Below are 25621 nucleotides of genomic sequence, written 5' to 3' on the forward strand. Positions count from 1 at the left end.
TTGTATTTCCCACCAATTGGATTAAGAGACTGGGAGTATAAGGAGCAAATTAGGGAAACAATATCTACCAGGGATGTTCTTTTTTCTTCACTTTCATGGAGAGAAAATGGAAAATAAAACTGATTAAACTATTGGACAATATATCTTGTCTGAAAAAACTTTATAAAATTATGACTTTTAAAAAAGTTGTGTATTTTTAGGAGGGCTATTAATATAGTTTACTTGATTCAGGCTTTTCTTTTAACATTTGCATAATTTTCAAGCCAGAGCAAAATTGTATCAATACGATGATGAATAGTCCCAACTTGTGTTTGGTGGAGTATGACAAGGTAAATAAATTAGACAAGACTGAATAGTAGTTTAGGGAAGGTAGTAATACATACTATCTTTAGTTTTGAAATCACCCAACATAATCTGAGTAGACGTGTAAAGAGAATCATCTGCTACTGAAGAATGACATGAAATAGCATTATGACAAACACCTGTCTGCATTTGTTTATTTAGAATTCAGTGACAGCATGTCACCCAAATAAAAAAGGTACTCTACACTTAGATTAATATAAGGATGAATGGATAGACAGATATGACTTTACTTTTGAAAATCAATAGTTGGATGGACGGAAAATGACTCTGAAACTATCACAAAGAAGGCTTCACGTTTTTTCCTGCATACAATTGGCCCTGCCATGGTCAACATGTGCAGACTAGTTTTCTCTCAAAGGGGACATAGGAAAGCAGGCATACGTGTCAGTGTATCTACATATTAAACAGAGCAAATAAAATAGGATGTAATCCAAAAAGAAAATAATGCCTAAGAGATTTTTGTTTAAAAGATTTATATGCTGAAAGGCAAAAAATAAGTACATTCAGTGATTTCTTTGAAAAGTGGTAGTATTAACCAGCCTTGGTGCTTATTTCCAAATTATCTGAGGGCTGAGGTGTACAAGGAAAACATATTACAATCCAAACAAATGCAGCCCACCTGACTTGGCTGCATGAAGGGGTGGACGAGAGGCGAGAGGACACCTGGCTGACTGCATGATGTGACCTCAAATTCGCAGGTGCCTTTGCTTCTGGGGCTCCTGTTTTCTTCCTGTTCTTTGGTGGGGTATTGATTCAGGGATGGCCAGGCAATAGTGCTTGCCAACATACCCGCTTTCCTTTCTAAAGACATCCTAGTAGAAACCGCTTTACAAAGAGCCTCCCCAGGGCTTTCTGCAGCTCTGTTCAGAGAACTTCTCAAGTGGGCGGGAGGGCTGAGTGCTCATTCTACTGAATGTTAGACTCTGCCAGTCAAAGGAGAAGTGAGCTCATTGGATACTTTTCTGCCTTAACACTGCCCCTTTTAACAAAGGGGCAAAAAAACATTTTAGTAGAGAAGCATGTAAATTTCAAGTTTAAATGTTAAAACACAGCCTATTGTGTGTGGAGTCCATATAAATATAACCAAGCCAGGTCCAAACATGTGACCTAACACATCAATTAGAAGACATGCCCCAAATTAAGGAAAATCATGGAAGTCCTGATAGAATTGTTCTCATATATTGAGTAAAAATGAATAGCTATATACTTCAAATGACAACTAAATAAATAATAACAGTTACTATTTTCTATACAACCAAAGGAGTAATTATTCATTGTACTGATCATACATAAACAAAAGGTAAAAAGTTTACTTGTAGTCTGAATAAATTAATAAATAAAAGGCTTATTTTTACCTCCAAATAGGAATTACACAAGATTTAAAAAGCTTTTTTGACTTATTTTTGAAGAAATTCTATACAGAAATAATTTTATTCTATTTTATGATTCCTTTAATTTCTGGGCATGTATGTTAAAATATATGTACATATTTACATCAACAGATATTAAGTGAGGGGCAGTGAAATAAAACACACTCTGAATGAAATTTAAATGTAGTAGTTTTTAGAATTCAGAACAAATCAAGTATTAACTAAGCACTTTTTGACTCATTATGGTCTATGGAATCTAAAATGACATTAGAAACCAAATGTTAAAGTTCAACAAGATCTGTAGTTAATAGGTGACTTGTGACTAATTCATACTTCTGAATGTGTAAAGGACATTATAGCCTTAAAAATACAAATGGACATAACCACAGAAGAATCCATTTTTGTAATTGTACTCATACTATTAAAGTGTTCAAAAGAGGATTGACATTAAAATTATTTTATAAACATTTACGTATGCATTCATTCATACAAGTTCTCAGCTACTGAAATATTAGTTTTACATATGAAAATATTAGTTTTACATATGAATGTTAGTAAACTTTGTTGTATAAGAGAAGATAATGCACATGTATATTCATTACCTGAAGATTTTCATTTTCATCTTTTGTCATTTTCAGCCTTTGCAAGTGTGTATTACGTGTGTGTGTGCATACACACATGAGTATATGAAGTGAAAATGTCAAAAGGAAACACAAGAAACCAATACCCAGGAACAGCAATGAAGTCTCAGAGGAAAACCAAATAATGCCTTTTTTATTAAACACTTTTTAGTTTCAGTTTTTCTTTTTAATATAATAAGCATGTATTACTTTAAAAATGGAAAGAGCTTAAAAATTACTGTGTAAGACCCCAAATTCCATTATGTGTGGCAGCCACTTATTATTACAATATCTGAATATATGTCTATGTAAGAGACATTTACCAAGTAAAGTGAGACCCTGAGCAATCATTCAAGACATCTGTAAGAATCTTGGCTACCCAATGCACGGAGTCTATTGTGGAGCCTTCCTGGTGGTCGGTAAACACGACTCAGAGTGTTTTGGCATTTGAGGTGCAGTATGTCTTTTAGGTACAACTTCAGGAACCTTGATGAGAGTGTTTTGGACTACTATACAGCTAGCCTATCATAGAAGATTTATAATTGCTTTTGAACTATTTAAGAGTTACACTTACACAAAAAATACAGGTTATATAATACTGTTCTCTTCCAATGTTGCCTAAAGAGTTCCCCAAGGCCTATTATTTTTAAGAATCCCCTAACAATATCTATAAAAAAATAAATAAATATAGTCAATCCAAAATTAATTAGATTCTCCCAAAGTCAAAAAGATAAAATCATTTCAAATAGAATGCTAAAATGAATACATTGTGAATGGAATGACTTACTTATGCACTGCGAAAGTTTTATTACGCCACAATTTTTTTCATCTTAAAATCTCACTTATTCATGTCATATGAATATGACATGGGTATTGTCATATTCACTAGGCCCCCCAGGGGGCCTACACCTGCCCAGTATTGCCACGTCAAGCTTTGTGTGGGAGAGCACAGACAGGTGAGGCAGGCAACAGGCCCAAAGCCACACAGTGGAACCAAGCAGATTCATGATGAGCGAAGGGGGCAGGACATATGGCAAAACAGCAGGGGCTTGCTTATGCCTCACTGCTGTTTCTGACACTGTTGTTCCTGAGGACGAGGCACAGTGCCACGTGTTCCTTATTATGCTACACTATGCACTCCCTGGCACGTGGAAAGAACTTCAGCGAATGCCGATGTAACTGAGGGTCCTCCTGGCCATCACTGTTGTTGTTCCCAGCTGCTTAAACAATGAAAAGGCTGCCAAGGTGTCTGAGAGAAATAGATTTCATTTCAAGTATAGCTAAGACACCTAAATTTAGAGCTAAGTTCATTTTTTAGTATTAATTGGATGCTTAATTAATTGTCTAATAAATTGCACTAAGGAGGCAGGGCACATGAATTTTTTTATTTCCCAAAGCTAATCACTATCAATCCCTAGTGGCATTGTAGCTTGAGAAAGTCTTATCTATGGGGAGTGATAAAAATAAGTAGGAAAAGAAATAACCCCTACAGCTGTTGCTAATATTTTCAATCTTTCACAAGATACAAAAAGCAATTTTAACCACAATATGATTCCTCATCAATTTTGTTTTACCTTTTATTATCCAGGGTGTAGGAAAGTTTACTGTTACTTTACTGTTACACGAGTCCCATTATGCAGTGACTTAAGTCTGTATAATTTTGGACATTTACATTTTGTAAGTCTGTTACTGAAATTATCCCATTAACTATATAAAAATCTGTTTGAGTGTATCAAAAAAAAACAACCAAACCAGCAGTGACTTACGTTTGCTGAAAGCTGAGATGTGAGGGTAGCCACTTTCTCCTGTGATGCAACCAGCTCTCTCCGCAGTTTATGAATTTGCTGAATGTCATTAAAAAAATCAATTCAACATGCTAGTACACTTTGACTTAAAACTAAAATTCAATCCAAAACAGCAAATCAAATATTATAGCCAGCTCCTTCTACCTGCCCTGTATCAGCACTGAGTTCTGAAAATTAAAGAAACTGAATACTGGCTGCATGGTAATGATCAGATGCCCCGATAGGCAGAGGGGCTACGTGCCTGTGCTCCAAGCGGGGACTCCTATCTGCCTGCAAAGGCGTGCTTACTTGTTCCATTTGCCATCCCTGACTATCTCAATAATTGGTTTACTTTTTATCTATTTCTTACAGAAATTTTCAGTAATGAAACTCAGGTAGTAAAATCTTTTCTTTTTAAAAATTAAATATGCAGATACATATTTTCTCTGGGCCTTTGGAGTGAAAAGTACTAGTGTTACTGTTCTAACAGTGTTTTTGCCTGTTGATTTTCTGTAAGCCAGAGGCTTCTCAGAGCTGTGGAATACCCTGCAGGCACTGAGGGCTGCCACTGACTCAACATGAATGATTCCACATTTGCAAATAATGCTATTGGCTGGAATTTTAATGACTAACACTCCGAGAAGCCTTCCCAAATATTGATTATAATGCCCTTTATTCCATGATTATATTGATTATAATGCCCTTTATACTATTAGCTCGGGCCAGAAATACTCTATAGATTGTCCATAGTTCAAAAATAAGGGGGCAAATCAGGAACACTGTGCAAATAACAAGATAAAACAACACAATAAATATGCTAAAATGTTTTCCTTTTTAGTTAAGTTCTAACTTGAATAAAACTGAATCAGAAAAATACAAGTATATGACACTATACTTAAAATTTTAGTTTAAGCACTTTCACAGTTTAATCTGCATGTTTCATGTTGCTATGGAATCTACAGCAATTAGTCAAGGCAAAACATTTATAAGTGGACAAGTATATTTCTGGTCTCAAAGAATTTTAGTTACTGAGATGCCAAACATTCTACTCTGATGATTCTCATTTCTTTAAAAACAAGTCTTCTTTTTTTTTTTTTTTGGACTTTTGGAATATTATCTCAGTTTGAAAGAGCATTCTTGCCCCAGTTCATTACTTATCTTTTTCTTTTTTATTTTTCCTTCAGATTAGATTTTTCTGGAGAAGAAACAGTGGTCAATACAGAAAGACTAAAAGAGGAGTGAGCTGGAAGCTGGAAGCAAAGATAGAGGACATTTTTACAATTTCAGCAAATGCAATTCCTTTTCACTCCTGTTTTTTAAAAAAGAGATACATTTCAACCCCAATTAGCTTTTGAGTTACAATCCTGTGATGCTGACCACGAATATTCTCAGAAACCAGAAAATCCTTTTCATTTTTAAACCAAATTCAGAGGCTTTCTCAAATTAATAGTCTGTATTGCATGATCCTACTTCCTTTAAAACATAATACAGAAAAACTTAAAGAACTGAAAACTATTTTTGAAAAACTATGACCCATCATGGGGCATGAATGATGAGTGGGGAGCTCATAACTATGAGTAAGACAAGTAGATGTGGCATTTTTATACTTCAGAAGCTATATTATGATCAATGTTAGAAGCCCTGCTACGTCCATACAGTGAAAACAAAACAGGTTTTTGAAAAACCATAGTCACTTCTTGGTCTAGCAATAGATCATATTGGTATAATCAATACTTTTGCAATATTTTGAAGTACATCACACATTTTACATTAAAAGCTAATAAAATATGACATCAAAGAAAAAAGTTCCTTTGTAGAGACTCTTGCCAAGACATTTTTCTCTGTGGTCTGATTGCCTCAGTGTAAACCAATCAAATAGTCATTACTGTACCTTGAGTAAAGGCCTAATTAAAGTCCTTCTGCTCTCCTTGGCTAGGGCAACTCTTATACAAAGGGGAAAAGGATATTCTCTCCAGGTTGAATTCTGATTTATACGTGATTGCAAGGAAGCGTGTGTTTCTGAAGTGTGTGTGTGATTACAGCAATACACCACATCACATAAAGTGGTGATTAGAGGCAGGCAAGTCCTGGCTCCAAAGAGACGGGCTAGGATGCTGAGTGGCTTGTGTTGTAGAGGTCTGGTGCCCAAGATTCAATAGTTTCCTTAATCCTATGCAGGTAGTTTCAACAGGAGCTGGGGAAATAGACTCTAGTAAAATAGAAAGGCCACACACTCATTCTTCTGTCAAAGACTTTATGAGTGCTTTGCTATTAGACAGTTTATCAGCTAAGACTATAATTTATATTGTGAGAAGAGAGTTTGCTTCTATAAATTGCCCTTCATTTTCTTTTAAGAGGAAGTATCCAAGACCTTTTATCAACGATTTTGGATATTTGTGTCTACAGTGCTGGAGGATTATACGACTGTAACACAGAGCCCTCTAGTGGGAGAAGAACTCATTTCATCATAAATGTACACTATAGTAGTCAAATATAAAAATGCTACGAGTTTTTACCTCTGAATGAGCCTTTTCTTCAGCCTGTAAAAGAGAAAATTAAAAAAATTATAAATAATATCAATTCATTTGACACGTATGTATGAATAAAATAGTTATACTGTGCATTTAAAATGTTATGATCTAACATAAGAATATAGTAAAATGCATAATATTAAATTAACAGCGGGAACAGGAGCCTGTAGAATTGCAAATAATATTTCTTGATATATAAACCATGCAGTACTTTTAAATATGGGTTATTTGATTCATGGATATATAGGATGCCTTAAAAGCAAATGGTAGAAGTGAAAGATAGTATTCACTGTAAGGTCCAGACCAAAACCAAATTAGTTTTAAAATTATACTCTTAAAAAGATAGGTACAGAAAAAAAATATTGGATTTTTAAAATTCCAATTGTGGGAAACACACTCCATGAAATTATAGGGATTTTCACCCAAGTTTTAGGGGTCAGAATTTTATTCTGTGATTTACAGATCACACGGAATGCCTGAGAAGGTTGAGGGAAAATATTGACCTTTACTGATAACCATAGAAGTCAGGTTTTAGTTTCTCTTTTCCTTTAGTTTTTCTAGTGATTATTAATTAAGTGTACTTGGCTGCAAGTCAGAAACACACGAACATGTCTAGAGTCACGGTGGTGATCCAAGTGGCTGAGAACACCTTTGGTTTACGGGGATTATATGAATGAGGACTACTGTAGGAAAGTGCAGGCTGTTTGGCATCAGGTGCAGAAGACGACTAGCTCTGTTTTCCTTCCATATGCTGGGCTGCAAAATGCCAGGGTATGAGTTGTGTGCACCATTACATTTGGGAAGCTCTCTTATTCTGGAGAAAGCTGGAGAAGGTATAGTGAACAATATAAGCCTGCTCATTGCTTTGAGTAGAGTCAAAGCTGAAAAACAAGCTCCTCTCTTTTTGGTCATATGGCCTGTTTAACTGATGCAGATATACCTAAACCACCTTTTTATATATATCCTTTTCCTCGAGAAAACATAAAGTATTTTTAAACATCGAAATATAATTTGTGTAAGCATTTCTTGAGTTTTGTCTTTCCTATATTTTCTCTACTCTTAAAAATAATGCACAGTTGGTAATGCAGTGTTTAAATAAAAGAGTGGTTAAGAAGTAGAATCCTAATATCCTTTATAAGAAAATTGTTTAAAAAACAAGAGCTAACATAAAGCTTGAATATTTTACATCTTGACTTTAAAGTAAAAACATTTTAATTTTAATAATTTCAAGGTTTCATATAAAGTTTGGTTTTTGAATCATAAGTAGGGAAGAAATTTCAAAGTGAAAATTTCATAAAATCAAGAGAAAGCTTCAGGTTGTTTGCCATAACACATATAACACATTTAACTAAGACTAGTTGGTTTTCTAGTATATTGCATAATTTTTGCCAGTTTATTCTGCTCAAATCCTGCTTCTAGGCTTGCCATGATTATAGAAAAGTGACATTTAACAAATAATTTGTGTATTTAAAACAAGCAATGCATTCTATCTTTAGTGAACTACTTATTTTGGTCAATAAATAGTCACATTTTAAATTAAAAATACCCTGGAAAAGCTACTTATACTAGTTATAATTATTACATATTAATTCTCTACATAGTGTATATAATGACTTTTCTTGTTGCTGATTTTTTAGAATTATATTTTTCTTTATTATCTAGCTTCTTTCCTGCACTTGGTTGTTAACAGAGGGTAGGTATTACCACCAAGTTGAAGAAATGAACCAGAATATTAGTATTATATTTTTCAGTGTGTTAAGCATGATATGTGATTACTTGTCATATTAAATGGCAAGTTTTCGTTCACTTAAATTATATTTTACTGCCTATGCTATTTCAGTTGTTTCAGTTTTTCCCCCTTCATCCCCTCCACCCAGACTTCCCACTCCCTCAGGTAATACCCACACCGTTGTTCATGTCCATGCGTCATATATGTAGGTTTTTTGGTTATCATACCCCATATGCTGTACTTTATATCCCCATAACTATTCTGCAACCACCAATCTGTAATTTTTAATCCTTAAAAAAAAGGTGAACTCTTTTGCCCATTTCCCCAACCTTTCTCCCATCTGGCAACCATCAAAATGTTCTCTGTATCTGTGATTCTATTTCTGTTTTGCTTGTTCATTTATTTTGGTTTTTAGATTCAGCTATTGATAGATATGTATTTATTGCCATTTTATTGTTCATAGTTTTGATCTTTGTCATACATAAGTCCCTTTAACATTTCATGTAAAAATGGCTTGGTGATAATGAACTCTTATTTTTTTCTTGTCTGAGAAGCTTTTTATCTGCCCTTTAATTCTAAATGATAGCTTTGCTGGGTAGAGCAATCTTGGCTGTAGGTCCCTACTTTTCATGACTCTGAATATCTCTTACTATTCCTTTGTAGCCTGCAAAATTTCTCTTGAAAAATCAGCTGACAGTCTCATGGGAGCTCCCCTGTAGGTAACCAACTGCTTTTCTCTTGCTGCCTTTAAGATTCTCTCTTAGTCATTAACCTTCAGCATTTTAATTACTATGTATCAGTGTGGGCCTCTTTGGGTTCATCTTGTTTCAGGCTCTTTGTACTTCCTAGGCTTGTATGGCTATTTCCTTCATCTAGTTAGGGGAGTTTTCTGTCATTATTTTTATGTCAAATAGGTTTTCAATTTCTTGTTCTCTCTTTTCTTCTGGCACTTTCGTGATACAAATGTTGGTACACCAGAAGTTGTCCCAGAGGCTCCACATACTACCATAATTATTCTGGATTCTTTTTTTCTTCTTGTTGTTCTGATTGGTTGTTTTTTGCTTCTTTATATTACAAATTGCTAGTTTGATTTTCAGCTTCATCCACTCCATTGTTGATTTCCAGTAAATTGTCTTTATGTTAATTAGTTTATTTTTCATTTCTGAATGGTTCTCTTTTATAGGTCCATGTCCAATGTTATGCTATTGAAGTTCTCACTAAATTCATTGTGCATCCTTATACCAGTGTTTTGAACTGTGCATCTAGTAGATTGTTTATCTTTCTTTCGTTTAGTTTTTTTTTTTCTGGAGTTTTGTTCTGTTCTTCATTTGGGCCATGTTTCTTTGGATGCTCATTTTGGCAGCCTCCCTGTGTTTGTTTCCATGTACTAGGTAGAGCTGCTATGACTCCCTGACTTGGTAGGGTGGCCTAATGTGATAGGTGTCCTGTAGGGTCAGGTGATACAGCCTCCCCTATTACGCAAGCTGGGTACTCAAGGTACACTCACTGTGTGGGCTATGTGTACCCTTCTCTTGTAGTTGAGCCTTGATTGCTGTTGGCAGATCAATGGGAGAGATTTACCCAGGCCATTCAGCTGCAAGGAGTGGCTGTGACCACTGATCACTAACCTTTGCCCTCTGTGGAAGATCAGCTGTGCAGGGTATTCTACACAGAACTGTACTCATCTCACCAGGGCTCTGGTGCCTGCTGAGGCTGCCCCTTGAGACTATCACTTGTGGGGGTGGTTTGGTGATGGTGCTCTGAAGTGGTATGAAGCTGTTCACTGAATACGCAGGCTCTGGGGCCTCCCAGGAGGTACAGGCCAAGGTCAGCCACTGCCTGTGTTCTGTCCAGGGCCACCCAGACTAAGCTATAAAGCAATCTGCAGATGGCTGCTAATTGTACTGGGCTTGGTGGTGCTCAAGCATGGCCAAGCTATGAACCAAGGCTGGCTGCTGCTAGTGATGGGTCTGGGGACACTTAGTAAGAGGTATGGGGCTTAACGAGGCCAGATGCTGCTTATACAAGAGCATTTAGTTTGAAAGTCTGAAATTGGAGATACGACAAGCCATTCCTATAAAGAAGCCACTGGAAACAGCTTCGTGGGCCCAAAATTGGTTGGGGCAGAGCCTCGGGGAACCACCAGAGTAGTGCAAACAGTGTGAGGCAGGTTGATGAAGACTCAGACGGCTCCTGCCTGTTGGCTCTGTTGGGGGGAGGGCTCATCAAAGGAATAATGATGTCTGCCAGTACTTCTGTCTGGGAGAAAGCTATCCCCCATCTCTTGCCCTGATGATGGACACTTCAATTCCTCCCTGTATGTCTCTGATACCTTTCAGTCCATTGCCCGTGCTGGAGCTCAGAGGGAGTGCGCCTGAGTAAGTCCATGCACTGACCCTTTAAGCAGAACTGCCTAAGACTCCAGCAGTTTCTGTCTTCCACAACCTCAATTTCCACTAGTTTTTACAGCCAGAAGTTATGGAGACTTATCTTCCTGGCACTGGAGCCCTGACTGGAGGGCCTGGTATGGGGCTGGGACCCCTTGCTCCTGAGAAATCCCTCCTAATTTTTATCTATCACATCTGGGTGTGGGTCCAACCTGTTCTGTGTCTGTGCCCCTCCATCAGTCTAGATGTGATTTCTTCTTTAATTCCATAGTTATAGGATTTCCATTCAGCTCCACTTTTGGTGGTTCTGAATAATGGTTGTTCAGTAGTTTAGTTGTAATTTTGGTGTGGTTATGTGGAGGTGATTACAGCATTTACCTAGGCCACCATCCTGAGAACTCACCTAAATGGTGGTTTTAAACCAAGCCCAATATTCTGAAGGATAGGAAGCATTACCAAACACCTTGCCCAGAAAAATATATATTCAATTTTCTTTATTCTGAAGCCATTAATTGGCCATTTGTCCATTCAAACTTACAAATTAAAAAAATTACCTTATATTAGCTGTGTTTAGTAAAAATGCCAGAAGGATGTAAAATGAACTAAACAGGGCCCTTGCTCTTATCAAACCAACATAAATTGGATTTCAAGTACAAATGAGGTAAGATAAAAATTTTAATATGTATCCAATCAAAGACAACTATTGCAAGAATGAAATATGTACATGCATTACAGGTTTTGGCATACAAAGAGTAAAAAGGGTTCTTGATTCCTTAACACAACATCGCATAGCTCTGTAGAGAATCTTTGATTTTCTTACTTTTCACATGGACAATGGCAGTATTCTTCCCTGTGAGAAATCCCCAGCACAATAATAACAACACAAACCCTACCTTTCAGGAAGGAAAAAAGAGATGGTGGAGACTGGGACCTGCCTGAAAGCACATGCTAATACCTCAAGGGGGTGATGCCAGGGAACTGTAAACCTGGAAGGATTTCATCTCAGTGTCTTAAGATACTCCAGTTATTTGAAAAAGAAATTTAAAATGTTTCATTTTTAGGTTAAAGCCCCAGATTTCACAGTGTTGGTTTGGATTGAAAAAACAAACGCAGAAACTCTAAGTTTCCTGAAGGTAAGAACTTGGCAGGTCAGACTGGACCTGCAGTTTGTAACCAGTTTGCAACCTCCCTGACTCTTTCTGCTCAGGGTTTTAGAAGGTGAGTCACACCACCTTAGAACAAATACACTGGAAAAATTTTACCAAATCATAATTGGTGGAGGTACATGTGAAGAAAAAATTCTTCCAATGGAGTGTGTTAGAGTGGTGATTTTACAGGTAATTATTCTTTCCAACAAACCATATTTGTTAGTTTGCTTTAATACTTTTAAGCAAAATATATAATTCCACAAATTGCATTATTGCATGTTAGAGTAAACATGGCTTATAACCATGGTTTTTGGTTTTTTTTAAAGATTTTATTTATCTTTAGAGGGGACGGGAAGGAGAGAGGGGGAGAAATATCAATGTATGGTTGCCTCTCATGCTTCCCCTGCTGGGGACTGGCCTGCAGCCCAGGCATGTGCCCTGACTGGGAATCGAACCACGATCCTTTGGTTCACAGGCCCTCACTCAATCCATTGAGCTACACCAGCCAGGGCTACAACCATGGTTTTAATAAGAGCAGTATTTTACCTAGCATTAGCCTAACATCCTCCCCCAAAACATTAACATTTTCCCCCTAAACACGAATTATTTTAAGAAGGAACACCACACAGAGTTGTGTTAGTTATGCACTGCATGCATCAAATAAATAAATAAATAAATAAAAAAAAAGATGCTGTTGCACAGACTGGGATGTGGACGGTGCTTCCTAGAGCCATGCAATTAATAATTTTTGTAATTTATGTTATGTAATATCCCTGATCTCTAGTTACTTCAGAAAACCTGCGGATAAATCTGTTGTTTTCCAATTTTACTTTATAGGTATAGTTCAAAGAAATGGAGCAACTTGACTGATGCCACACAACAATTACTGATATAGTCGGACAAGAATGGAAATCAACAGAATCTTTATCCAGAGTCCTTAAGAAGGCATAAAAAAACAGTGATAAATCGCCTTCAATTTCATATTTGGAAGGACTCACAGATATTTTATCACTGCCAATCCAATCTCAGTGCATGGTAAAGGTAGCCAGAGACAGAGACTTCATCATCTTTAATTTTTCTCTCTATCAATCTTCCAAATATGCAGTTTTGAATTGTTTTATTATAGGTTACTTGTTAATTCAACTATATAATTTACATCATTTCTAATACAACTATTTAAATTTACGAATTTCCTAATAGTATCATCTTCTCATGTGGCTCAATCACCTAAGCCATCCTTTTCGCACTTAATACCAGGGCCTAATTCATCTCTAAATGTTGGCCTATAAATATGTATATATTTTACTTTCATCTCTTTTCCCTTTTTATATTACACTCTTAAAATGGCACTTCTCATTTATGTTTCTTAATTGTCCTTATTATTTTGACATATATACAGAGTAAGGCAAAAGTAGGTTTGCACTTGCAAGTACATGAAACATGGAGTTTATTCTTGTCTTATTCCTCATTAATTATTGTATTATTTTCCATACAAACAACTATAAACCCCCCTTTGCCCCACCCTGTATTCACCATATCTATCTCTACCTCTATACATCATATAGCTGGCATTTAAAAATATACCTCCTGTTCTCAATAAACCTGCAATGTCCAATAGAGTAGCTACTTGGCACATGTGCTTATTTAGTTTTAAATTAATTAAAACAAAAAATCCAGTTTCTCTGTCATACCAGACACACTCCAAATACTCAATAACCACGTGTGATGATGGTATTAGACAGCAGTTATAGAGCAGTTTCATTATCGCAGAAAGATCTATTGGACCCTGGTATATACTAATTAGCCATCTGTTTTTTATCAACCTGTGCTCTTCTTATTCTTGGGTTTTTCTTAGGCTTCATAAAGGCTGTTTTATCCAAATATTGCTTTTGTACATATTTAAAATATGATTCTAATGATGTTGCATCTTTCAACATTACACAGAGACTTCAGTTGCAATGGTTTCGGCCAGAACACATCTTCCTGGCAGGCAGTGGTGCTGACCTACTGGGAGGGACACTAACTCTTAACATATTTCTCTTATGCATTTTTCTAGTACATTTTCATATCTTTCACTTCTTTATCCATTTGTTTAACACAGTAGATTTATCTAAACACTAACACTGGTTTCTTCCATTATAGAACCTACTGGCAATTTTAATCAGTAAAAGGAGAAATGATAAGAAAAATGTTGTCTTTGCCAATGATAGCCTAATTTTGACTAACTACACAAAGCAATGCACATTAAGATGAACTTATAAAAAGAAGGACATAACATTTGAACCAAATTGCTCAGTTAACAGCCAAGGCTGTGAACATTTTTTTTCGAAGTGTTCACATTTCCATGAAAGGCTAAGGATTATTCATAATATTCAAGTCTCAGTGAGAGTTGATAAACCAAATACACCTCACTCTTACCTAAGCATGAAAACTGCCTCTTGAAAAACACAAATTCCTAAAGACTATTTTTTAAAAAGAGTTATATTATATAATATATTATATATTATATTAACTAGAACACTCACTTTGGCAAAAATGAAATATAATGTAACATATTGGGAAAATAAGTTAGCACACTGGCATTTCTCTCTTAAGAAATAGGGTTTTAAAGATCATGTTCTATTTGATTATCTAAAAATCTCTAAGCTGCTGAGGTCATTATATTTTGGCATAATCTTCTCCAAAATAGACTTAAAAATAAAATGAAAAAAGCACCATGGAACAATAATCGGTCAAGGCACAAGGAACCAACAAGAAAAACTATTCGATATTATCAAATTACGAAGCAGGACAGTGCACGCTCTCATGGATTCTGAGTTCCACACCAACAGGTTCCGTGAAGTTTGGTGCTCCTTCCATAAACTGATGACAATGAGTACACACAAGTCAAGGGGATGCGCATGTGACTGGACAAGAGCAGAGCTATTGTAACACCTGCCAGCTCACTGGTTATGCAGTAGCTTAGAATTTTTCACTTAGAGTTCTCATTTCACTGTGCATCTCCTGTGTAAATGTCAGTCTATTTCATTAATTGTGGGTTTGGCAAAGGCCTTTTCTTAACAGCCAATACTTACTGTCGAGTAAAGAGATGAAGTGCTGGAGACCAGTGATAACGAAGAGCCGTGAACTGGAGAAAGCAAAAAAGGAGAAGAGGTCAAATGAAGAAGTCTCTCAGGAACACCAGGTCTTCATTAAAGAGTGGTAAATAGGGAAATAAAATAGTAACTGCCTGATGTAGAATCTGCTGTCACTTTTTTGGACATAAAAATGTTGAGCTATGGGAAGACTGCATACCGAACCCCCCTAAAGTACCTTATTCATCACATTACAGAGAGGATGCTTTGCACATACTGAAAGCTAGGGTAAATTCTCACATAATTAATAATCAGAAAATCATGAAAACTTAAGTACAGTTGCCAGAAACTTTTAAACTTTAAAGAGCTTTATGTATTTCATTCATTTGATTTTATTTTTATACAACAAAGATCTACTATTAATATTTTTCTCCATGTACTTTTAGGGAAGAAAGCATTTTATCCAACTTGCTAGTTCAACATTATCTGTGACTGTGCCTTTTTTAAAATGAGAACTATTGTTTCTTTTATAATTTTCATAATAGAAAAATACTCCTTATTTCAAGGTGGTGTCTCACTGAAATTGAGAATGGAGATCACATCCTGTCTTTTAGCTAGGTATATCACAATATAATCACAAACAATAAACAGATTGCTTTATATATGTGCATGCCCAATGTATTAAGCCCACAATGTGGGTAAAATGTGCTTAATTATATTCATAAAAAATCCTTCATCTTTTCATTACAGGATAATGTAAAGTTATTTTGGCTTATTCATCCATGGATAAACATTGGCTGGGTACACAAAATGCGACAGACCCTTGCTGGATTCAGGAACTACAGAAATGAAGGACATTATCTTAGGAGCTCAAAAAGAAGTAGACACACAACTGAAGAGATAACTACAATAGAGTAATAGAAGTACCGTCAAAAGCGATGTCTTGGGTACCACCACAGTGGGTGGCAGCCATGGTGGGTGCTTACAACCCAGTCTGGAGAAGACGGGGAAAATCGCAAGTACTACCACTCAGTGAGGTATGCAAAATTGTTAGTCATTTTTTCTTAAAAAAGCACACTCTTTCAACCCCTAATAACTAAGACAGCACTGGTATGAACTAGTGTGTTGGAAGGAAGATGGACAATGAATTGGGAGATCCCATCTTCAGCCTTATTTTTGCTGTTTATCACTTATGATCACTTAATATTTGTAGGTCTGTGACCTGATAGTTAGAAGCTTAGTTTCCTCATCTTTCACTTTGAGCATCGGGCAGTGTGCCATTAAACTCCCTTCTATCTCTCCAGTCCAATAATTTCTTGATTCTAGACTACAATTTAAGAATTATAAGAGTTCAGTATTTGGTGAGTGGCTGTCAAAAACCCAACTTGCCCCTCAGGTTGGCGTTCTGAAATTCATATTATTTAATTCTCTTAAACGAAAGGCCCAAATTTCCCAGCACAAGAACGACAGCATTCTATCTGTAAATGAGGCACTCTAGAAATCCGTCAGTATGCCTAGCATATTATTTTTATGGTATTGTAAGAGGCTGGTCTATGAAGACAGTGATAGAACCACTTTAGAAAAGCAATGACAACATTTCAGATTAGTTACATTGTTTTCTACCTGCACTGCAGGAATCAGCAGACTCACAGGTGTAACTCACTCTGTCACGGTGAACTCAGTGGTTTGGTTAATATCCCCAAAACAGTGGCAATTGTGGTTAACTGATTTAGTGCCAGCATGTTAAATGTCTAGTGGTAATCTGAATATCATGAGCAAATTTTCAGAACTGCCTAGTTTTCAGTCAGAAGATACTTTATATAAGAAGGTAGGGAAAAGAAAGAGAAAAGAACAAAACTTCTTTAATTTCATCCTCATGTGCAGGTGCAAGAAATTAGAAATAATAAAGTTAGGAAATTTGTTCAAGTTTATACCACAAAGAAATGGATGGCCAAAAAAAAAAAAGAAAGAAAGAAATGGATGGCCAGAGGTTTAAGCCTCAATAAAACATACTGGACTCCAGGCCTGGAGTCCTTTCTTTTATACATAACTGTTAAGGACCAGGGTAGGATGGCTGATTTCATGTTCGATTTTATTCTAATCAATTTGAATTTTTACACTTACTTTCATCTCTGACTGATATGCTTCACAATGTGAATGGCACAATTTTCCTTTATGGGTACTTAAAACCATTCACTAAAATCAAAGTGGAAAATCTCCCAATATTACTGCCAAATTCGATATTTGAGGTTATATAGGTTAGAAAATTATACACATTTGAAAATCAATTAAGCTTCTTGAGTTTTTCAAATAGATGGATTATAAAGTGTTCTGGTAGAACTTTTACAACTACAAAGAAATTTATTAGGACAAGTGAGAATTCCATTGCATTAAATAAGGAAATATAGCTAATAAAGCAAAAAGTAGATACAGTATGAATTTTAAATGACAGAAAAACTAACACAAGAGGAAGTTTCTGAAAGTGAAAGCCAGCAGCATGTGGTAGCTTCATAAGATAATTTTTCTGATTCATATATCTTATGGCCCTTTAATGAGATGTCAAACAAAACATTCATTTTTGACATCTGATACATTAGGACAAAGAGTCTCTAAAATTATGCACATTTTTATATTAGATTTTATTCTGAACTATTCTATAGCCTGGTATTAATCTGAACAATTTCTGGCATATCTCCAAAGGCATAAAGAAAGAAAAACCAATGCAGACTAAAACTTCTTCAAGCTTCAAGGCTCTTTAAATAAAAGTTACACTTACTTATTTATTCCTCAGGAATTCTTATGATGTAAGTGAGGTGATAGTTTTCATCTCAGAGTTAAAGGATCTTCATCTTCATCTCCCTGCATACATACCTTCTTCCATACTGTCTCGAAATGAGCCTGAGTGACTGATGGCACGTGGCCTCTCCTCCAAAGACGTGGCGCTCCCGCAGAGCTGGGCGTCATCGTAGAGATCGAAGGAGGAGTCCTGGGCTGGGATGCTATTGGAGCGCATCATGCTGGGCCCAGGAAGGTTAAACTGAGACAGATTGGTTGGGCTTACTGAAAAACAGAACACACACAGCACATTGTCCTGGGGACTGGATGATGCAAATAGTGGGCAATTAGAAGTGAAAACATGATTCCAATTCTTATGGAAACATGAGTTTACAGGGTGTCCCTGTTTAAGGTAAGCCAAGAGTCTGCCTCGGAAATATTCAATGACAGTTACAGTGGAACTCCTCTGGTCTTCTAGCACTTTCATGACAGCAGTATGTCAATTTCTAAAATAACTTCCAAAAAAACCCAGCAAGTTACCTCTACTGTTCATGCTAGAAATATAATAACATGGTATTTTCTGCTAGCCACTGTGAAGAAAAGATTGTCTTCCTAGAGTCTGCAGGTTTCTCATTAGAGAAGAATATGTCACTTTAATGGGAAAGCAAATTCAAAAAAAAAAAAAGAAAAGAAAAAGAAAATACAAGAGATCTAAATTTCCCAAGAAGACACTTTAGAAGCTTCCAGGCAGAGACTCTCAATCATTTTGCATTTTGATGTAGGCCTCTTCCAACTCAGATTCCATCCTTCCATGAGTACAAAAGAAAGGGGTTAATTCTGAACAGTTCAAGGGGGAGAATACAGAGACTGTGGCAGAAGGTCATTCAAGGTGGAGGGACCCCTGGAAGCACAAACGTCGAAACTCCATGCATGGGTGTTTGTTTAAACATCACCCTGCATTTAGAAGGCTCTGCCAAATAGATAGAACTGGGAAGTTATAGGTTGATAGAGATGTTTCTACATGGTAACCCTTGCAGCAAGGTGAAAAATGAATCTGAGCAACTGCTGTCATTCATGGGAAGATGACAATGAGTCTCATTCAGCCTCAGATGCCCACCCCCCTGTTATCATTAGTAAATAAAGTTTTATCCAAACATCTATTTTGGGTGACAAACATTGGATCTATTAAATGATAACTGATATGATTAGATGTCTTTCATTATTTGTCACTCTTCCCTCTGTTTTCTATATGATGTTTATACAAATGGTTTATATTTTATATAAATGATGCTAAGCACAAAGTACAATAACCCAATGACTAGCTAGTTAGTCATTTATTTTTTATTGTATTTATCCAAAAATATTCGCAGGGCATTACCTTAATAAAACTCTCGTGCATTTTAAGGAGAGGGTTAACTTTAAAATATCAAAACAAATGATTTTGGAGTTATACGATCACATATTTTTTCTTCTTAATAATTATTTCTATTTTCTAGTTTTCTTCAGGTAGATGATTAATTTTGGTATAAGAATATAAAAATACATTTTAATGAAAACACAAGGCACTGTTTTACTTGTTTTTAAGAAGACTCCAAGATAATTCCTAGACTTTAACAAGTCAGGTGTTCCGGAATGAACCATTTGCCTCTGCTTCTTACCACTGGTGGGATTTCTTTCAGGTCATTTGAATTCTGCGACCCTCTGGATCCCAGACCATAAAATGACCGCCTGTGTCAGGCTGCTGTTGTGACCATTCAACTGCATAACATTTGGGAATTATTTCACGAACAGTAAGCAACCACATAAATACAAGATCCTGTTAGGGTACTTTTGTCTCCTCTTCAAATGAACGGTTTTTATGGGGAGCCACCAGGGCTCCTCCGAGGGTGGTGGTGGAAGAAATGAGATGAAACTGATGTTTCAGAATGTTACCCAAGTTGGAGAAGTGGTATTTCCCCGTGGCAGAAGACGACATGGCGGAAGGGGAGAGCAGAGGCGACTGGCTGCCGGTGTCCTGCAGGCCTCCAGTCGAGTGAGAGCGTAGCCACTCCTTGCCCTCTTCCTGGCTGGCCTGCCGGGATGACGGGGTGTACCTGCAAAACAGCGGAGCTGAGACACCTGAGCACTGCTCAGGGGCAGAGCCTGACCAGGACAGGAGAGCAGAACAGAGGAATTTACTCTTCAGACTAAACAAGGGTCTCCATCAGATTAAATCTAATTAGAATTGCTTAGTCCTTCCAGATGATTTGACACCATCTGTTTGAATCTCACAGGGAGAGAAAAGAGAATTTTGAACAGAAAATTATGCTTTTGTGAGATAGGCAATTGAAAATCATAAACAATGAGCACACAGCCAAGTTAACTGAGAAGGACTCGGAAGCTCAGTGCGTAGGAGGATGTAAAAAGGGTGAAAACAGGGACTCAAGTGGTGGACAACAATAGGCTGGAAGCCAGGGAAGCAGAGTGGTGGTCAGAGAAAGGCAGAGGAAATGGAACATAAATTAACAGCCCTCTTTTTTTAATAAAGGAAAATATTCATTTGGTTAAAATGCCACTTGACATCGCATCTGGACTTTTTTAAGTAGGGAAAATGTTCTACTTTATCAGAAAATACACTCCAGAACAAAATCTTGAAATGGAATAATTGCATGCTGTTTGCTAAGGAACTGGAGAGAACAGGGACGGTGTGGAAAGACCTAGCTGGCCAGGACTCATTTCCACCTAAGTAATTCTTAGCGCCAGTCAACTGTTCATGCCGTGTTACTGCTTCATTAACCATTCAGTCTGTATCTTCTCCTCAGATAAAAGTGTGCAATTTTCATTTTATTTTTTATGATGAACTGAAAAGTTATTTTGAGATTATGAAATACCAGACAGATTCGTATTAAATTGATACAAACACTCTTAAAAAAAAACCAGAAATTAAAACTCGAGCGAGTTTTTATTGAAAGGGTTCATTAAAGGTTTATACCTAATTATAGTATGTGTCCTCTAATAATGAAAACTATTTTCCTTGCTTCAAACGAAAGCATCCTTTCCATGGTAACTGGCTACATCTGTAGACTACACAGGTTTTGAAGTTTTACAAACATATGCCTCCAAGATGCAAAAATTAAGAAGTTAGATAACTGTATCTAAATTTTCAGAAGTGAGTTCTGCATTCTACCGGAAGTTTCTGCCCCCATCAACGACATTTCCATTGAATTTAATTTGGGCCTTGTCTTCTATGAGCATCTCTACCTAAGGGCTACCTCACCTACCCCTCAGGCTGCAGAAGTTTTAAAAGTGATTCCGTCCTCAGTATCAGGTGCTTCATTGCAAACAAAGAGGAAGAAAGACAGCACACAGAGTTCAAGTAACAACAGAGAAAGAAAGGCAGCAAATGTGCTGAGAGAAATATATACCTTAGTCCCTTTCTGGGTAGTGTATTTCTGTCAAGCTGTATGCTGTTAAAACAAAAAAAAATCCCTAAGGACATAATGTAAACAAAACTTCCAAATTACACATCCAACAAAAATGGCTCTCTGTTTGAACTACAAAAAATAAGCTTTTTGTAACACATATTTGATGCTTCACTCTTTGGGAAAGAACGACCAGGTGTCTATTGTTGCAACACACATGAGCTCCTTTCTAACCCAGTTCTAATTCATTATAACTTAGTGACAGGATTATTAGAAGACAGATTTAATCACATTACAATAATTCCTCGCTCTGTTCTATTTGCCTAACAGCTTGTAGTTTTTCCTCCCCAAGCAACTCACTAGATTTCTGCTGTGCAAGAGAATCCAAAGATAGAAAAGAGATAGATATGTTCTACCTACGTTAAATGGATGAGTTCCAATAGGCAGAGGAGATAAAAATACCGCTTAGTGTTTATTTCTGTCTTCAAATTATTTTTTATAAAAATGAAGGCAGATTTATTCCCACTTACATATAAGAGAAAAAATAATATATAATACATATCTGCTTGGAACATAATGGGTCTGCCATCATTCATTTACTGATTTTAATGAAATTAAACTGTGACAGTTTTTGGAAGATATAAATCAGGTATTTAAAAAGCTATCCATTTCATCCCTCTCTATTTTAAAAGAATTCCCAATAAGATCCTCACTGGATTGTAGAAAGGGATGAAAGAATGTGTCTAGAGAAAATGAGGAACAGTTTCTCTTCAACCAGAAGAGGAAGGCTTCGACAGCTAAGTGGGACAAGTCTGCAGTTTTGTGTTACAACTTCTGGCATGTGGAAAACCAAGTAATAAAATTAATTTACATTTTTAGAATTACGGCTCTCTTCCCTCAGATGACCAGAACTAAATACATAGGATATGTGCTTAATGGAGATGACACAACATGAATGAAATTTAATTCACATTGACCTGAAATTTAATCACTCAAAATCAAAGCTAAAATGTTTTCTTTTACGTGCACTCCATTATTTAGCACTGCAATAGAAAGCATCCAGAGGCATTACAAAACTTTAATTTTATTTTATCAGAAGGTTCACGTAAGGTAATTATTACTGTGTCATATAGAGGCCAGTTCTAGTATATATCTTGACTATACAAGTTTTGTTTAGTAATGTGGATAAACAAACAAAAAAAATCACACTGAACAAATATGACAAACCTCTAAATGTGCACTACAGTGTGCTAAAGCATTAACATGGTCACAGGCCATTGTCAAGGTCTCTCTTTCACGTGTGCGATGTTGTTCAAGTTCAACATTGTAGAGGAAATTGAGTACAGGCATTGTTCTGTCAATGTTATTAATTGTATAAAAATTATATGTTTATATGATGTAGAGACTTAGTGAAAGAAAAATCAAAAAAGATATATTTATATTTACCTATGTAAGTTAAAACTTTAAGCAGAAGTATCTGTTTGAATCAAAATATTAATGATTTCATAACACAGATACTTTCCACAGACCCTGCAACGTCACAAACTCATGCTCTGCGATGCCAGGCAGGCCGTGGAAACGAGTAAGGTGGAGACACTAGTCAACAGTCTGAAACGGACACGGTGTGTCTACAGCCCACAGGTGATGCGCAGAGAGTGATGCCAGTGTGACCAGGCCCAGCACTGAAGGACAAGCCAGAGCTTTCTACAGCTGGTTACTACTTTCAATTACTTTTCAATGTGTTTTTCAATTCACATAAAACAAAACAAAGAATGTGAACTGTTATGTCCTGAGGGCCACCGATGGTCTAGAGCAGCTATAGGGAAAATTACTAAATAACTTATTTTATTGCTGTTTTGTTTGCTTATTATTTGATGATACTTTGCCTTTTCTTAAAGATAGTAAAGAAGACTTTAAACAAATATTAAAACCTTCATAAAATGATTTAATAGTACTATAATATAAATATCAATAAAGTATTCTGAAATTGCAGATAAACAGGCTAACTCTTGAGCTGACACACATCTGTACTACAGCTCTCTAAATACCTCATCTTACGTGTTTACATTTTACTGCACTTTCTTTCAGGGGTGCACTTGGCTTCCTTTATTCTACTCCACATTCTCCACATTCTGCGACTGCTTAATAATGAAGCCAGGGTCTCTGACAGAATCCAATTTCCTCTTCAATAGATCATAAACTTTTTTCAGTGTACTAGAAAGGTTTAGAATAAACTGCTTTTAATATTGTTCCCCTGAAAGAAAAAGCCCTACCTATGATATCAAAACATTTTTAAACCTGTAAATTACTTGGAGGGATTAATTAATACTTATATACTAAGCCTATGAAAATATTTTACTTTTCACAGTTTAATAATAATCAATTTTACTAAGAATCAAAGGAAAACATTCATTTATTCAAAATCAGTTTAAAGTTTATTTTAGAAAAATTATCTACTGGCTGTTTTTAATATTAGAAGACTCTAATTTATAAAACTGATCTATTTCAAAGACTGAACAAGAGTTAAAGATCTGCTTAAGAAGAATAAGTTAATGCATATTTGCTAATATATTTGTATAGTGAAAATATATTCTGACTTCTTCTAAAATACAGATTAAAGTATTAACATTGCATTTATGTTATATCTATAAAACTAACAATTTATCATCTGGTTTGATTTGATGATTATCTGGTTACAGATAGTTACTTGATTATTTTTTCGAATTTTTAATGCCTGGATGCCAAAGAAATAGGTCAATGGCTAAATGGTCAATTTGTTGCAGTCATGTTTATGATTAAAAATTAACTGGTATGCCCTGATCAGTGTGGTTCAGTTCACTGGGCATTGTCCCACAGAGCAAACAGTCACCATTTCGATTCCCAATCAGGGCACACATCTGGGTTGCAGGTTCCATTCCCGGTCAGAGCATGTAGGAGAGGCAACCAGTCAATACTTCTCTTAAAATTGGTGTTTCTCTCCCTTTCTTCCTCCCTCCCTTCCCCTCTTTCTAAAAATAAATAAATAAAGTTTTAAAAAATTAATCAGTATTTTGGAGGTGATTTTCTAAAATAAAGTAACTTATTTGCAATGTGCTTGGTTTGGTTATAAAATTGTTTTTTTGAACCCTCACATATCTGAACACAATCTAGGATACATTCATTTAAACTATAGGTTGTTAACACATTTTCAATATAACTTATTAAAAGTTTTGAAAATGACATATGAGGATCCCACTTACCTATAAAGTGCCTAAGCTCAAATCTAAGATGCTGCAGGAAGCCTAACCTTTTAGATCAAAATTACATGCAACAGTACTTATACCAGTGTTTTTGTGTATGCACTTGGTGCTTCTACATGTTGTCCATAACACCGAAACAGAGAGTAAATGTCACCCAGCTGTTTACCTTGTTTCTCCTGGTGCAGTTTTTTTTTTTAATGAGGAAAAATCTATTTTGTAATTAGCAGCCCACCATAAACAGTATCAAGCATCAGTTACAACTAGGTTCCAAATGCTTACATCAAGGAGCAGTCTTGTTTACACAGCTGCCCATGTACCATTGTTAAGGGAGCAGGAAGTAAGTGGGATAGAAGCGATGTTTTGCTCCGGGCTTTGCATTTCACAAAGGCAAGAGAAACAGGGAACAGTGTCTGGAAATCTCACATTAAGGGACAACTAGTATATGGTAGTCAGCATTTACTTTAGTTGATGGTTTTTTTAAAACACATTTTGTTTTGTTTTTTAAGATTTTATTTATTTATTTATCTTTAGAGGGGAAGGAGAGAGGGAGAGAAACCTTAATGTATGGTTGCCTTTCATGCGTTCCCTGCTGGGAGATGGCCTGCTGGGAACTGGGCTGCAACCCAGGCATGTGCCCTGACTGGGAATCAAACTGCGATCCTCTGGTTCGCAGGGTTGTGCTCAGCCCACTGAGCTACACCAGCCAGGGCATACTTTAGTTGATGTTTTAAAAAATTATTCTGGTAGTAAGGCTGGAAGTCTGGACAAGAGGCGATACGTCAGCATCAACACTAGACTGAAAAAACATGTGGGGAAAGGAATCAGGCATTTTTCAGGCACTAGCAATGTATGTACAAGTAACACACTTAGGGTATATGCCCAAGGCCTTTTTTTGAAGGTGTTAGGTGTGAGAAGAAATAAATAAAATTAAGTTCACTAGGAAAAAGGGAGCGGTTTTTAGATATTTTCCTGGGGGCAAGAGTCAGTACCAAAATATTGGAGAAAGGAATTTTGTGGGAACAGAATCTAGAGCCATTTTAGTCAACAGTCATGTTTTCTGGTATGTAAATTAGGTAAAGAAAGCGTCACTATGTTTTTCATTTAAATTTTAAAAAAATCTTTAGCTCATTAAACCAATGGGAAACAGCTTGTAATGTGATATATTTTCAAAGGGCCTATTAAAAATAGGCACTGGTGTTA

The 25621-nt window shown here is 36.2% G+C and overlaps 1 protein-coding gene across 1 annotated transcript in view; it reads right to left on the reverse strand.

The window, feature by feature from the left end:
• NAV3 (neuron navigator 3) overlaps positions 1 to 25621 on the reverse strand; it is a 364273-nt gene that overhangs the window by 65557 nt on the left and 273095 nt on the right. The window contains exons 17-22 of the mRNA XM_037042823.1: positions 21186 to 21227; positions 19714 to 19874; positions 17878 to 18066; positions 15007 to 15059; positions 6654 to 6677; positions 4120 to 4197 (exon numbers count right to left, since the gene is read on the reverse strand). Coding sequence (XP_036898718.1) covers positions 4120 to 4197; positions 6654 to 6677; positions 15007 to 15059; positions 17878 to 18066; positions 19714 to 19874; positions 21186 to 21227 — 547 coding nt within the window. The remainder of the gene's footprint in view (positions 1 to 4119; positions 4198 to 6653; positions 6678 to 15006; positions 15060 to 17877; positions 18067 to 19713; positions 19875 to 21185; positions 21228 to 25621) is intronic.

The sequence above is a fragment of the Sturnira hondurensis genome, unplaced genomic scaffold (assembly GCF_014824575.4).
Source record: "Sturnira hondurensis isolate 20B ecotype Veracruz unplaced genomic scaffold, ASM1482457v3 Scaffold0003801, whole genome shotgun sequence".
In the NCBI taxonomy this organism is placed as follows: Eukaryota; Metazoa; Chordata; class Mammalia; order Chiroptera; family Phyllostomidae; genus Sturnira; species Sturnira hondurensis.